The sequence below is a fragment of the Zalophus californianus genome, chromosome 1, assembly GCF_009762305.2.
Source record: "Zalophus californianus isolate mZalCal1 chromosome 1, mZalCal1.pri.v2, whole genome shotgun sequence".
Taxonomy (NCBI): domain Eukaryota; kingdom Metazoa; phylum Chordata; class Mammalia; order Carnivora; family Otariidae; genus Zalophus; species Zalophus californianus.
The window spans coordinates 55,572,435-55,588,304 of record NC_045595.1 but is presented as its reverse complement, the minus strand read 5'-3'; the positions used below and the strand labels follow the sequence as shown (position 1 = coordinate 55,588,304).

General features: G+C 51.4%; 1 protein-coding gene across 3 annotated transcripts in view; it reads right to left on the bottom strand.

Moving 5' to 3' along the window:
* Positions 1-1,048: 1,048 nt before the first annotated feature.
* XPC (XPC complex subunit, DNA damage recognition and repair factor) overlaps positions 1,049-15,870 on the bottom strand; it is a 29,231-nt gene continuing 14,409 nt past the window's right edge. For all 3 annotated transcript variants that reach the window (XM_027582096.2, XM_027582094.2, XM_027582095.2), the window contains exons 7-16: positions 15,293-15,413; positions 12,329-12,418; positions 10,542-11,444; positions 9,096-9,256; positions 5,633-5,714; positions 4,646-4,780; positions 4,396-4,565; positions 3,779-3,872; positions 3,139-3,228; positions 1,049-2,055 (exon numbers count right to left, since the gene is read on the bottom strand). In XM_027582096.2, the coding sequence (XP_027437897.2) occupies positions 1,840-2,055; positions 3,139-3,228; positions 3,779-3,872; positions 4,396-4,565; positions 4,646-4,780; positions 5,633-5,714; positions 9,096-9,256; positions 10,542-11,444; positions 12,329-12,418; positions 15,293-15,413 (2,062 nt within the window). In that variant the 3' untranslated portion in view covers positions 1,049-1,839. The remainder of the gene's footprint in view (positions 2,056-3,138; positions 3,229-3,778; positions 3,873-4,395; positions 4,566-4,645; positions 4,781-5,632; positions 5,715-9,095; positions 9,257-10,541; positions 11,445-12,328; positions 12,419-15,292; positions 15,414-15,870) is intronic.

Genomic DNA, 15,870 nt, shown 5'->3' with positions numbered 1-15,870 from the left:
CAGGACCTTGCCGTTACTCTTTTTTTGAAATTTCTATCTTAAACAATTCAGCCGTAGAACTGATTAAGAACCGTATGAATTTTTAGAATTCAGTTCTTAAGTAGCTTTTAGTGGTTAAAATAGGTTTCAATTTTTCTTAAAAGGGCAACTCGGTATTTTTAGCACTTACAAGCCTTATCTACCAAAGCCCACTGTTTTGGATTGATTTAAAGGACTCAAACGTCCCCCAGCTTCAGAATGCGTCAGAAGAGGTGGCTGGAGCCCCAGTGGGACATCGTCTGACCACCCCCAACCCCCCGCCCAGGCTTTAGGTTGGCACAGACCCGAGTTCCAGCCCCAAGCCTACCCCTGCCTGGCTGTGACAGTGGCGAGTCTGCGATCTCTGGGTCTCAGCTTCCTCATCTAGAAGATGGCAGTGAAAATGGCTTTTGTCCCTACGGCGCTGCAGCAGGGACTCGATGAGCTCAGGCCCACGAAATGCCTGATGGACGGCCCAGCAGCTTTTCCCTTTTGCCTCCTGTTCGGAATCCATAGGTAGCTGCTGACGGGCCACTCTGGAGCTGTCACTTTTTGTGACAAGGTTTGAAGCAGGTGATTTCCCAAAACCTGCTCTTCTTTCTCAGACCTGAGGTTCCATTCCCTCATGCCTCCAAGGAGTTGACATCTGCCCGAAGAACAAGTTGCTGACTTCCAGGAGAGAGTGCGCTCTGGCGCCGGAAGCTTGAGGCACTGTGGTTTCCATGGCAACCCCGGTTGGTTTCTCCACACCAGCCTTCCAGCCAAGCTCTTGCTGCAGATGAGTCACACCGCAAGTGTTTTGTTTGTTTCCCTTGGAGAGAACTGGCTCAGAGTTTTAATGGCTCCCGTCAAAGGTTAAGTAACAGCTCTCCTCGCTTAAACGTAGAAAGAAAAATTTCCATGTGTGGAATGAGGAGTTCCCAGTCTACCTGAGAACCAAACCTGGTCTTTAGTCTCAACACGCGCACAAATCACTGTCATGCAGGTGTTCTTAGCTGACCATAAATCTGGAAGAAAAGGCAGAGCTGAGTCTTTTTAGATAAATGTTTTATTTCTTCCTCAAAGTGTTACAAAAGTTATTTCTCCTGAATTATCTACAATGCATAGAGCTTTTATAAACTTATCCATGATGAATAAAATCTAGTTGAACACTGATCCACTTTGACTAACATTTCTTTAACTTTCAGTGTTTTTTCTTTTCTTCCCTGATTTTAGCTCTTTGTTCCAGTCTTCTGCCACCCTGAAGCATTACTTCCAAAAAGTAGATCCCACCACCACCATTAATCTGAGATGCCCCTACTTCCCACCTGCTCTCCCCCACACCACAAAGAGGCAGCGTCAGGCAGTGTTAGTACACCTGGCTGAGGGAAAAAGGTGTGGCCTGCAGGGAAAGGGTCCCATGTCTGCAGGAGAGGCAAAAGCACGAGGGTCTGACAGATGAAGAACTCACCTAGAAGAAGGTACTGCTGCTGCATTTCTAAATTGCCCACTGGTTTCTGTGAAAAAAACGGACTCATGTTTTCAAAGGTGGGCCAAGCAACATCTAGGTGGCGGGGCAGTCTCCTAGGAAGTGTTCTGGAGCTCAAAGCATAGGGTGTGGGAGCAGACAGCTTTGAAAGCCCTACCCTGGGTCTGTCTTGACAAGGCCCGGGGCCAGCCCAGACCCACGACACCACCTCAGCTTGACCCCTCTGTCCCCCAGCCCTCATCCACGGTGCACACAGCTTCTGGGTCTTCTCAGGGGAGACGCCACCACCACCAGGGCCGGCACACCCCCCGGGGGCCCCGCGTCGCACAGGGTGCGACAGGTGGCCACCCCCATCACAGCCTCTCAAAGGGGAACAGGTGGGAGGCCGCAGCCGCCTTCTCCCTTTTGGTCTTCTTAGGGCACTTTAGCTTCTGCTCTTCTTCAGCCTCTCGGTTTTGGGGCCAGGAGGCAGCCAGGATCCTCGATGCTTCTGCTTGAGAGCTGGTTCCCTCCTCTTCATCAGAAGAGAGTCCATCTCCGGCAGGTGCTTGGGGAGCTCCTGCCTCACTCTGGAGAGGGAGGGACAACAGCAGGCCGGGAGTCAGCCATCAGATGGCAGGGAGCACCGCCAGGGGGCGGTCAAGCGCCCAGGAGCAGCCGGCCCTGAGCCAGTGACTCTGGGAGGACAGGGGCACCACGTGGGGCTGGGGGAGCCTCACACTGGGGACTCCGTCAAGCAGGTACTGGAGAACTTGCCCTGGGCTCAGGGCTGGGAAATGCAAAGATGTTTACGCAGGAGACTGCCCTCAAGGATCGTACAACCCAACCTAAGAGATCCCAGGACTGGTGCTTTGCACTTCTTTACCTCACTTCTGTACAGAAGCGCACTCATGTCTTTAACCGCCCCGGACCAGCTCTCCCTGCCAAGTGCTCCGAGGAGGCGCTCCCTGACTGCAGGGCCAGCTGGGCGGGGGAGCTGGGCATGGAGGCTTTGGCTGCACGAGGTGAGAGCACATGGGGGGACGGAGTCAACATAAAGCCTGGTGAGAGGTCACCAAAGGGATGTGAGGGAGGAGCGTGACAAAAATATTTTGCCACTTTTAAAGGCAAACTGGCAGCAGTTCGGGGTTGGAGACGGGGAGACAACAGGTGTGGTTATGGTTGTTCCCAGAGCACATTTGTGTGCCTGACCCAATACTGATCTCACCACACCCGCCGCGTGGAGGGGCCTCTCTGCCCCTCTGGGAGCCCCTTGAGGGCTGCATGTCAACTCCGCACAGGTTGGCCCAGCCCAGGGCAGGTGCCATGAAACATGACTTAAGTGAGCAACCCCAGGCCTTGGAGGACGGCCACAGGCGCAGGGAGCCCGTCTCTCCCTGGATCGGTTTAGCACGAGATCAGACCCCCAGCAGACACCTGCCTGTGGCAGACGGGAGCAGGACAGGGATGTCGGGGTCGGGCTGGGGGCTGGAAGAGCCAGCTGAGGTGGACTCCAGGGACACCTCTCCCAACAAGGTTAGCACACAGATGTCTCAGAGACACAGGACTGTGGTGTCAAAACACAAGGCATCTCTGGGCAGAATCCGGGCCCATAGTTCTGGGTCCCCTTCTCCCACCTGGGCTTGTCTTCTTTCCAAAAGAGCTGCACTGACCTTGTCCCCATAGCGAAGCTTCAGCCTCTCCCGGATGAGCAGTCCCCGGGCCAGCAGCTTCCAGTTCCCCAGGGCCCGCTTCTCTCTTTTCTGCAGGCAAGATGAAACGGAGAACACAAAATGTTAAGTACTGTCACTTTCAGGAAAAGTGTCAAGATGGAGTCTATGAACATATAAAGATCCAAAATAAGACTTTTTGGTTAAAAGAGTCCCTCAACCATGCCGAGTCTGTTTTAAAAGGAGTGTGATTTATAAAGTGATGCACATAAAAGGCAGCAAAACAGAAGCCTCTTTTTAACTGGTAGTGACCCTAGGATCTTCAAGGAGGAGGCTTGGACCAAAGCAGTTCCCTTCAGCAGAGTCAGGCGTGGACGGCAGGTGCAGTAGCCCCTGGAGCCGGGGTCCAGTACACGGTGGACACAGATGCTGGACAGTGAGGTGGAGGCAGGACCCTGTTTATCTGGGGCTGGCTCCCTAGGGTGCCTTCTGCAAAGTCCGAGAGCCGGAAAGGGCTTTGGGGCACGTGGCCTCTCCTGTTTTAACCCACCATCAAGTGAGGCACCTGCCCCACCTGGGGGCTCGTGTTCCCCTGCCACTCTGCTTTCACACCTCAGGCCCCCGCCCTGGCCAGACGGCTCACCTCCTTCTCCCGCTTCTCAATGAGCGCCTGCTCATTCTCCCAGGCGGCCAGGAGCACGTCTTTGTATTCCTCGCAGACAATGTACCCGTCGGTTCTGTAAGCATGCAACGCGGACAGCCGCACTTGAGGCTGCAGCCTGCTCTGGCCTCTCCTCCCCCTTGCGGAGGCCGGCCAGCGGCTCCCAGGCGCTCGGAGCCCTGAAGGCTTTCCGGTGTCAGGCGCCGCAGTCCCAGCCACGGCTGCTGACAGCGCCCACGCACAAGGCAGGCCTGTGGACTCTGGCACCGCGTCCTCCCCAGGCCCCCCACCCCGCCCCGGGAGGACAGAGGCCACCTAACCAGGAAGCGTGCTGACCTTGCTTGCTCCCCCGCCCCCGCCCCCAGGAGACGGTTTCCATCTGGCATCATGAGCATGCAGTTTCATTGGTTTTGCTGCCTCTGCGTGGGGGCAGAGTCGCCAGAGTGGAAGTGTGGAAGTAAAAGGTAAAGTGTTAAGGTTGACTTGGCAAATGCAGAGTAAAACCTGGAAAATGGCCTCAACCCACACATGGACTTCCTGCCCCTGCTCCAGGATGCCCCAGCCCTCTGGCCGGCCGCCGGGGAAGGCCCCTCACGCACATGGGATGGGAGTAGCCTTTATGGAAATCGAAGCCAGTGATGGCCTGGACACAGTCAATGTCCAGCTTGCGGGCCACGCGGTGCAGGTTGGGCAGGTTGAGCTGGACGCAGCCGACAGGCATCATGCTGGGCAGGAAGAGGTACACGTTCCCAAACTCATTCCGGGGGACCTGCAGAAGGTGGCAGGGCGGGTGTAGCCAGCAGCAGCGTGAGGCGGCCCGGTCCCGACCCCTCGGAGCGCTGCCCTCACCTTGCCGTCCACAGCCACGGGCGGCTGGTACTCCTCTGTCTGCCACTCGCCAAACAGGCCCAGATCGTTGTGGTCCTGCAGCTGCGGCTCGGCGAGGCGGGCTTTCCGGGCCCGGTTGGAGTAGCCTTTCACCATCTGCCCCGGAGGGAGAGCCAGTTGACAGAAGGACTGCCGCTTCCTAAGCACTTACTGTATACTGGGCACCGTGCTGAGGGCTTTCCTAAACCCATGGCCTCATCTAACCTCCACAACGGACCCGAGAGGCACGTGCTTCTTACTCCCTTACAGGGCCCAGTACCAGCGCGACCCTGGGGATGGCCACCGCTAGCCAACACCTGCAGATGCTCCCTGCCCCAGGCTGTGCCCAGCAAGGGGCTCCCATCGCTGTCTCCACTGCACAGCCAGATGAGCGACCCGGGAGCTGCAAACCATTTGCCTACAGCACAGTCCGGAACCAGGCTTTTACCCGCCACACCACGCTCTCTACTTTCATCACGAACAGGGTGACTGGAAGTCGGAGATGCAGTCACTGAAGTCCCATGGCCAGGTGAGTGACAGGTCCAGGATTTAAACCCAGGAACTAGCTGTGTCGTGCATTCTGGAAGGCACTGACAGCTTGGGACCCCTCGCACACTCCCCGACCATGTCTAGTGGCCAAAAGTCTCACTGGGGAGGACAAGCGAGAAGGCTGCCTAAGTGCTCCAAGGAGAAGTGGGACAGGCACCCCGGGCACCTCTAGCGCAGGGCTCGGCACATTTTTCTGGAAAGGGTCCCGTGCAGCCTGTTTTACAACCCTTAAATGTCACGTCTTGCTTGCTCTGAAAGATCCATCTTACAAATTCCCCATTAGAGTAAGATATTTGAATGCTTTTTGCTTCCTCCAGTCTTTCTCAAGCCAGAAAAGTCAGCCCTGGATGCCTCTCCCGGCGCGCCCTCAACAGCCCTCAGTGCCCAGGCGTCTGCCTGCAGGGCGCCCCCCGTGGTTACCTTGTAGGGCACTTCTCCCAGCCTCACCACTCTTGCCTGTTTCAGCCACGTGTCCCGGGAGTGCAGGGTATGCACACAATCCCTGCGGGAGCCAACAGGGGAAGACACAGAACAAACTCAATTCACACCCGGTCCGAAGGAGCTGTGTGTGCGAGGCCTCCCAGAAGGAAGGGCTTGGCCCTCGACTCTCTCCTCAGGCCCGGCTCCTGAGGGAACCAGGGGACCTGCGGTGGGCGAACGGCTAACCTGGACTTCCTACCTTCTCGGGGATGTGTCCACTTACACTGGGACCAGGAGCTGCTGAGTTACCACGGAATGAAGATGATCGCCCGTGGAACAGTCAAAATTCCCGGCAGCCTGTGATTACAGAGAGCCTCCGGCTTCGCTCTCCTTCCAGAGCTAAGAGCTGTACCTGGCCTTGCAAGACTACTTTCCAGAGTTCCAAATGCCTTCCTCCCTGAGCCTTCTCTGACAGGGCACACTCATCTCTTCCTCAGTTCGCAGCCCTGCACTCTGGCCAGAGAGCGGGCTCCAGTGCGCGAGGGCGCGAAGTTCCCTTCCAGTGCGCAGACCAGGCCCTCCAGCTCCTGCCCCATCAGAGGCATGCGGTGCGTGCCTCCTCTGTGCCACGGCCTGGCGGGGGGCCCCGCACAAGCCACTGTCCCTTCCTGAGCCTCAGCGGCGTCCTCTATCAGCCAGGGATAGTGAGCTCTGTCCTCTCTGCTTTGCCGGGCTGCAGGAGGACCAGACGCTTTCTGGGTGCTGGAGCAGAGCCTGTCCTGTCAGGGCTGGGACCCCCGGCAGGCTGCACAGCTCTGATCACCCAGAGGAGCAATTATGTCACAGTCATGGTCTTCACATGGGGGCGCGGGGGGGAAGCAGGCGGGCACTGTCAGGATGTTCCAAGGAGCACAGCGGGGAAGTGGACACAGCCCTGTCAGGATAAACCCCGACTTCTAACCACTTCACACCCATTAGGACGGCTATTACCCAAAAACCCGAAAGGAAGCGTTGGCGAGGGTGTGGGAAAACTGGCATCCTTGCATGCTGCTGGTAGGACTGTAAAACAAGGCAGGCATTGTGGAAAGCAGGAGGCTGAGTCTTCAAAAAGTGAAACACAGAATTACCATGTGAGTAGCGATTCTAGTTCTGGGCACATACACCCAAAAGAAATGACAGCTGAATCTCAAAGAGGTATGTGTGCATCCATGTTCACAGCGGCACTGCTCACCACAGCCGAAAGGGGAAGCACTGCAAGTGCCTGTCCCTGGAGGCCAGTCCCAAAAGGACAAATACTGCACGATCACATTTACATAAGGTCCCCAAAGGAGTCAAATGCAGACAGTGGCATGGTGGCCGCCAGGGGCTGGGGGGGAGGGGCGAGATCCTGTTTCATGGGGACCGAGTTTCCGCTTGGGAAGATGAAGAAGTTCTGGAGACGGATGGCGGGGATGGTTGTACGATCCAGTCAGTGTACTTAACACCACTGAACTGTATGCTTACAAATGGTTACATGGTACACGTGGTTTTGTATATTTCACTACCAAAAAAACTGTCCACCTCTAATGCTTTCTCTGAAGACTGACATGGTGGTCCCTGTGGACCACACCTGCTTCCTTCCCACAGGACCTGCTTTGCCTCAACCACCTGAGGAAGCCTGTCCCTTACGACCTCTACCAGGGGGACTGGGCCCCGGGGCCTCCTAACTGCCGATAGCTGAGGCCCTGATCAGGCCTGACGCCTCCTGACACGGAACAGAAACCTCAGCCATAGACCCTGAACAGAGGGTGTAAGCTGAGTCCCTGCAGGGCTGCATGCAGGAAGTGGGCTGCACCCACTCAGAGCCCTTGAACTACCTACTCCTGTGATTTCCCTGTTGCCTTGTTTTCTCTTTCTTCTCCTATTTATTAAGAACATCCTCTACTCTTTTTTTTTGGTCTTTCATTCCAGTGTTTTAAAAAGCCACTTCTTTTAGTTACCATTTTGTTTTGTTTTTTAGAGGCACATTTTATTTAAATTCAATTAATTAACATATAATGTATTATTAGTTTCAAAGGTAGAGGTCAGTGATTCATCAGTCTTATATAATAATAGCCAGTGCTCACTCCATCACATGCCCTCCTTAATGCCCATCACCCAGCCACCCCATCCCTCCACGCCCCTCCCCTCCAGCAACCCTCAGTTTGTTGCCTATGATTAAGAGTCTCCTATGGTTTGTCTCCCCGATTTTGTCTTGTTTTATTGTTTCCTCTCTTCTCCTATGATCCTGTTTTGCTTCTTAAATTCCACATATCAGTGAGATCATATGATAACTGTCTTTCTCTGATTGACTTTTTCACTTAGCATAATGCCCTCTAGAGTTCCCTCCACGTCACTGCAAACAGCAAGATTTCATTTTTTTGATGGCTGAGTAGTATTCTACTGTAATTTCTTTCTATTACTATTTTTCTTAAAAATTCTGCTTCTATTTTTCTCTTTCACCTTAAGATTTTATTTGACAGAGAAAAACACAGCGAAAGAGTGAACACAGCAGGGGGAATGGGAGAGGGAGAAATAGGCTCTCCGCTGAGCAGGGAGCCCGATGTGGGACTTGATCCCTGGGTTCATGACCTGAGCCGAAGGTAGATGCTTAATGACTGAGCCACCCAGGTGCCCTAAAATTTTTTGTTTTAGGGGCGCCTGGGTGCTGCCGTCGGTTAAGTGTCCTACTCTTTCGATTTTGGCTCAGGCCATGATCTCAGGGTCATGAGATGGAGCCCCGCGTTGGGCTCCGTGCTCAGCAGGGAATCTGCTTGAAATCCTTTCCCTTTGCCCCCACCCTGCTTGCATGTTCTCACATGCGCACGCTCTCTCTAAGTAAATAATCTTAAAAAAATTTCTTTTGTTTAAATTTTGTATATATTTTACATTATTTTTCTGTTATTCCCTTCCCCTCTTCTTTGCCAATTTTCTTTAGTGTGGATAAAATATACACAAACTGTACCATCTTAACCATTTCTAGGTATGCAGTTCCGTGGCATTAAGTACATTCACACTGTTGAGTAACTGTCCCCACCACGCACCTCCGGAACTTTTCCATCTTCCCAAACAGAAGCCCTGTTCCCATGAAGAATCTGCTCCCTTTAATTTTCATGATCAAATCTTGTATTCCCTCCTTTTGTAGTTTTGTAACTTACATCTTAAGGGTATATTTTCTATTGTCCCACATAAACCTTGTCATACTTTTAATTTTTCCCCCCATTAACTTTTTTGCACCTGCTGGCCTTTTAGCCCTTGTGGTTTTCATCTTCAACCACGTGCCCCCCATGGGACGGTGGGCGCACACACCCCCACACTCCCACACACACCCACACCACGGCTCATCCCGTTTGACAAAAGGGCTGACGTAAGCAGCCCCTCCCGCAGAAGGCTGCTCATCCCAGGCCCGCGGGAGTCCACAGGGCCACTGGGCTGCCTCACGCACCTGGAGTAGACTGCTTCTCCCCTACAATAGCCAAGAATCGCGGCTGTCTCAGGGTAGATGGCCTCGTATTTCAGGAGATGCCTCTTCAGCGCGTACAGAGGGTGGTTCTTATATGTGCCAATGACAGTAGGCAAAGGCTGGCCCAGGTGCTTTGCCTGGAACTGCAAAGGCCAGAGAGACAACACTGAGCATGTTTGGAAGAGGAGGTGAGGTCTGAGGCGGGCAATTCCCTAGACCACCTTGTTCAGGAAATGGTGGAACAGAGGTTTCGCAAGCACCAGTAACATTGCGTCTGTAGTCTGGTACTAGGCAGGTTTTAAATAAAGCATGGAATCCTGTGGCTTGTGGCAACTGTGAAAAGTCATCTAACCTACTCATTCTCAGTGCTCAGACACCCTGGCCAGCCCTAGCAGATCAGGGCCTGCTCTAGGCCTCAGGGAAGACACACGGTTTTCTGCAGGAAGGCCTTACCTCCTCTGCAATGCAGGCCTACTTGACCCTGCTCAGGAAACTCAAACGGGCCCTTTGCACCATGTAACTCTCTTTAGTCCCCTGTGAGGAACTCGTGCTCTCAGTACTTCTTTCAGGATTCTGATTTCTCAGTGGACAATTCCACTGCGGTAAGTCACACGCTAGTCATCAAGGTCTCCTGAGCTCTCCCTGGCATCTCTTCAAACAGCCCCAGCAGATTAGCGCGGACTGGCTAAGCTCAGTCAGCTTCCACTGCAAATAGTCGTGACACCATCTGCACAATTCCCACTCACCCAGTCACATCTAAGTAAAATGAACCAGGGACACCCCCTCTCAACACACCGGAACTAGGGAACTGCACTGCTACGGGGGACGCTAAATACACCCATGCTTCACCTGCCCCAAGAAAGTGGGAATCATTCGTGGGCAAATCCGGGCAAATGCCGAGCTCCACCCAACTCGACTGTCATGCACAAGGAGCTCGGGTCAGTGGGCAGTCCTAGCACACACTGTACTGTTCTAGCGGTCTGCTTCCCCATGCGCCCTCCTGAGTCCCTTTCCTCCCAGGAGACAAGTGTTCTAGAGCCAAGAAGGGATGTCCGTGTGTGCTTCTGTGAGCGTGCACGTGGGGCGGGGTGACAGATGGCCATTGCATTCATGAGTTTTTTTTCTTTCACTCAGTGCAATTTGTATGATTGCATACATTATTTTAAAGCTCCAAATTTACAACTAGGCAATAACTGAAAGTATGCTGTATAACGGCTTCGAAGCCTGAGAGATGTGGGTCCAAATACCAAGGCAGTTAATCTCTCAGATTCTCCATTTTTAACTGGTAAAATTAAGGCAATAGTCATCCCGGGTCTAAAGTATTGTGATTAATTCCAGGGGATTACACAAAAATACCCCCACACGGGGCCGGGCATATACAAGGAGCGCCAAGATGGGCCTTCGAGCCCATGGCAGCCAAGACCTTACCTCTGAGTCTTCCTTCTTCTCCCTCTCCACCAATGGGCTCTGGTATGGTCTCAGGGTTTCAGCCCACCACTTGGCATCAACCCGGCACTTGCGGGTCGCAGTCATCCAGTCTGGGTCGTATCTCTGGGTGACATCCCGGACCCAGCCATCACCGTCGATGCCCACCACGTAGGTCATGGGCTTGGTGGCATACTTGTAACAGGCCAGAGCCTGGCCTACCACACCATGCACACAGTCCACACACACCCACTTTTCCTCCTGCTCACAGAACACCTCTAGCCACTGGTCTATACCAGCTGCTTTCTCTCTTTCTGCCCCCTCACCATCACTGGAGATTTTCTTGCCTCGCTTACTCTTACTGCTTGAAGAACTTGTGGATGCTGCTGGAAAGCCGGGGTGCTTGGGGTGCTGAGGGTGCCTTCCACGTTGGGTCCTGGAGTCACTCTTGGACCCTGCCTTTGTCCTCTGGGGGGCTGGGGCCCTCCTCTGCCTGGAAAGGCCAGGCTCAGAATCCTCATCAGATGAATGAGGGGCTTCCGCACTGGAGAGCTCGAAGTCAGAGCCGCTGCTGCCCTTGTCACTCCCACTCTCTTCTTTATAAGACACCCTGGAGGCCACCTGCCGCTCCCGGCCAGGCCGACGTCTCTGGGTGTTCTCCTGCCGCCCTCCCGCCTTGTGCTCTTCTTCCCCACTGGAGGAGGGCTCTCTCCGTTTCTTCTTGACCACGGCTGCCTTGCTCCTCTTCCCTTTGGTACTTGGACCTCCAGAGACCTTAGAAGACGTGGCCTCCTGTCCGGTTCCTTGGCTGGTCTTGGGTTTGGTTTGGCTTTCTGGAACTGGGCTGCAAGTTTCCAAGGAGCCTCCAGGATCCTCTGCAGATGTCTCCTTGGCAGCTTTCTTTCCCTTAAATGGAACAGGAAATTTTGTTTTTTTCTTTTTGTGCTCATGATATGATAGAGATCCTATAATCTGCCAGGGCTAAGTCACTGGCTACGGAACCAGCATACACAGGATGTCCCCAGCTCAGACAGAGTTGAGCTGGCAATCCTTTAGGAATGTAAGAGTGTATTCACTAAAATCTGTGGCATCTTAGCTAAGCCACAGTGTAACTCTTTCCACTCTAGTGCCCGGCTCGGGGAAGGGAGCGGGGGCAGCAAGGGAAACAGACCAACCTGGGTTCCAACTCCAGTTCTGCTTCCCATTCATTATGTGGTTTCAGTCAACAATATATACGTTTATTCACATTTTCTCAAATATTTATTACTTACGTGTAAACCTCTGAGTCTCAGTTTCCTCGGCAATACCCACCTCAAACATAACGTACCTTGAGAGCAAATGCTGATGGACTTAATAAAGATGCAGCATTAAGAATATGGAATTAAATCCTCCTCTGGACCACTAAGTTTCAGACGGTGCTGACAGCACAGCGAGTCTAATGCTGAGCCTCCTCCTTAGATGACAGCAGAATGCAGAGTCCCTCACCCCTTACCACTCTGCACAGCCAAGGAGCAGGAGGATGGGGCCAATCCACTGCATCACAAGGCAGAAACTAACCCACCAGGGAACCAGGCCCTCCCTCGGGCCCCTCTGTGCACGCCAGGCTCAGGCTGCTGGAGGCCCACTGGTGTCCAGTCTTCCCAACACAGGGGTGAGCAAGGCAGGCTCCAAGGGGCCCATGCTCCATGAATGCCAACCCGTAAAAATAGTCCAATGACCAATTTTTTTGTCGGAAGTCTGGTAATTTCTCCCCCCCCCACTGAGCCAACTGCCTTTTAGGAGAACCCCACCTTTGCTGCAGGTAACTTCAGAGGAAGCGGCTGTAGAGACAGCACCAGTCGGGTCTGGAGCTGCAAGGCCCGGAGGATCAGTAAAAATATCTGCAGGGGAAAAAGAATGATGCATTTATCCTAAAAAAATATCGAGGATTTAACTAATTCCACGGTGTCTGTTGTGGTAGTTTATTTTTTATAACAGGGAAAAGTTAGAAACAACTGAACAACAGGAGCCAGGAACCCTACACAATATTAAAAATGATGCTGAAGAGATTTATCTTTGTAGAAAAATGCAAAGATGTTCACTACGTATTAGAGGGAAAGGGAATTTGGTTTTTAATGTGTAATGTTAATTTTTGTAAAAAAAAGCATATAAACATATATGTGTATTTAGAACCTTTTCTAAACCCATTTTTGGGTTATGGGTGTTTACAGGTGATTTTTTTTTTTCAGCTTACCTAGCTCCTGCATTCAACATGTGTTGTGCTTATGAATAAAATAAAACAAATGAAGTATCACTTTGAGAAGAAAAAGTGGAAAACATCATTATCACCAGATCTCCAAAGTCTATTCCATTTACCATTTTCCCCACAACGAATCTTTCCACTGGAGGCTGCAGTTCTACAACTTCTATTTACCTGTAAGGAGGGGAGCCTCCTCAGGGGAATGAACCTCCAAAACGGTGACAGTGATAAAGCACCTGAGCAAGATCTTCTCACGCAGACCTCAGCGTCTCATGAGTTACTATAATGCCCGACTGAGAAAGCCAGAAAACAGGAGGGCGTGTTTTCTGTGAGACGCTGTGTGGTATCAAAAAAAAATAATGACTTCTGCCCATTTCTGCTGGAGTTAAAAGCGGCTTGGTGGGGAGGATGAGAAAACATCAAAGAAACCCAAATTGAGGGACACTCTACAAAATTCCTAAGCAGTAGTCTGAAAAGTGTCAAGATAGGAAGGATGAGGGAAGACCCACAAACTGTCAGATGGAGGAGACGAAGGAGTCCTGATGGCCAAAGGCAATTCAAAGTAACCAGATGCTGACAGCCAACTGTTTTTTGATGAGGGTGCCAAGGCCATGGAACCCCCATTTAAAGACTTGTCTCTTCAACCAGTAGTGAAGATAACACAACAAACAGTTGGAAGAATAGTCTCCTCAACCAAGGACACCGGGACAACTGGATATCCACATGCAAAAAGGATGGAGTCGAACAGCAACCTCACATCATATATAAACAGTAACTCAAAATGTACGAAAGACTCAAAATGGATGTAAGAGCTGAAACGGTAAAACACTTAGAAGAAAACGTAAGGGGGAAAAGTTTCATGACCTTAGATTTGGCACTGGATTCTTAAATATGACACCAAAAGTATAAGGAATAAAAGAAAAACAGAAAAAGCAGACTTCATCAGAATTAAAATTTTTGTGCCTCAACACACTTTCTCCGGAAAAGACAACCTACGGGATAGGAGAAGATACGTGCACATATCTGAGAGCGGGTTAGCATACAGGAGGGGCCCTCGCCACCGGACAACAAAAAGACGAAGAACACAACTGAAAAACGGGCATAGAGTTTGAAGAAGAGAAGATACACAAATGGCCAACACGCACATGAAAGCAATAACCATCATGAGTCCCCAGGGAAATGTAAATCCAACCCACAATGAGCTAGCACTTCACACTTATTAGGATGGTTAGAATAAAAAAGAAAAAAGGAAAATACAAGTGTTGGAGAAGATCTGGAGAAACTGGAGCCCTTGTACGCTGCTGGTGGGAATGTAAAATGGGGCATCCGCGGAAAAGTTTGACAATTCTTCAGAAAGTTAAACATAAAATGACCCAGCAACGCCACTCCTGGGTATATACCTAAAAGAATTGAAAACAAGTACTCAAGTACGTACACATGTTGATAGTAGTACTCTTTACAACAGCCAAGATGTGGAAACAATCTAAATGTCCATCAACTAACAAATACACAAATGTGGTCTAGCCATACAATGGGATAATATTCAGCCATAAAAAGAAACAAAGTGCTGACACACACTACAACATGGATGAACCTTGAAAACGCGATGCTAAGTGAAAGAAGCCAGACACAAAAGGTCACATGATACTTCTTTCATGAAAAACATCCCGAATACGTAAATGCGTAGGGACAGAATGCAGACTGTGGCTGCCAGGTGCTGGAGGGAGTAGAATGGGGAGTAGCTATTTAATGGGCACATGGTAGCCTTTTGGGGGGCGTAAAACATTTTGGAAATATACACAGGAACAGAGTTTGGGAGGATAAGTCTCAAATATTAATGCTTTTCCCTGGGTGGTGGTATTAGGGCAATATCACTGGCCACGTCAGATATCTTAAGACTTTTTCAAGTCGAATCAGAAGAGAGGTAAAGATGCCAGTCATTTGGGCTTTTAAGATCCAAGAAGTCTGGTCTCTTTCCCTAAACAAACAGAGAAGCTGGAGCTCAGATACAAGTATATGTAATGAATAGGAATCTTTCGGGGATAAAGCCGTATTTCCACCTGTTTTCGGTAGACAGAACTCTCCTCACTGCACTGTTGCCAGCCAATGTCACTTCTCCAGTCGGAAGGTAGGGAAAAGCTTTCTGACAGATTTCAGCAGACAAGGTTTGAAAAAACATTTCCTTGGGACTTCTGAACATAATTTTTGAATAGTTAATGGAAACAATTCTAGGGCACATGACCAAAAAGTAAGTGCTTAATGCCCCAGGACACCAAGCAACAGCGAATGTGGGCTTTCCATCCACACACTGGTCCTGAACCTGACTCCAGTGCTTACCAGCGGAATGACCCTGAGAAAGCTCTTTGGCCTCTCTGAGCTTCAGAACCTATTTTTTATTTCACAAGGACTGAATAAGGAAGAACATGGAAAACACCGGAATGGTATCTGGCACGTGACTGCCATGGTCATTAGCTCACAGTACTAGAAAATAGTGGCGCCAGGAGGAATCACTTACATGGACCAACTCTTCATCATCCCGCGCAGAGTAAATAGCAAACCTCCTTTCCAATGTCGTCTGTAGACCATCTTGCTTGTTGGTTGATAGGTCTGCATTAACTGTAAATGTACCAACGAACCTGGAGAGAAACCAGGCGTTCCCTGTGTCACAGGTCAGGGCAAAGAGGAATGCTTGCTATCCTTTTATAGCCAAGCAAAAGAGACAGGAGAGTCTCAGAAGAGAATCATGAGCCTTGCCTGCCTCTGTTCTCATCTTCCCAGTCTGTGTGGCTGACCCCGGCTCACCACTGAAGACCCTAGTAGACTTCATGTCCCTGGGAGGTTCCCAGCCCCTCAGCTGCTCTGTGCAGCTACACGCCCCAGCAGATCTCTTCCCGAGCGCTCCTCACACTACCCTGACTACCTGGGGTGCATCTGTCTCCCCAGCCAGCCTGGGAGCTCTTCCAGGGCAGAAAGCACGCCTGATGTGTCTCTACCTTCAAGGCTATGCTCAAGGCCCGGCATATAAGAATCCCTCAGGGAAGGTCTGTGGAACTGACCTGCCCCCAGCCTCTGAGAGACACAGTCCCATACTAG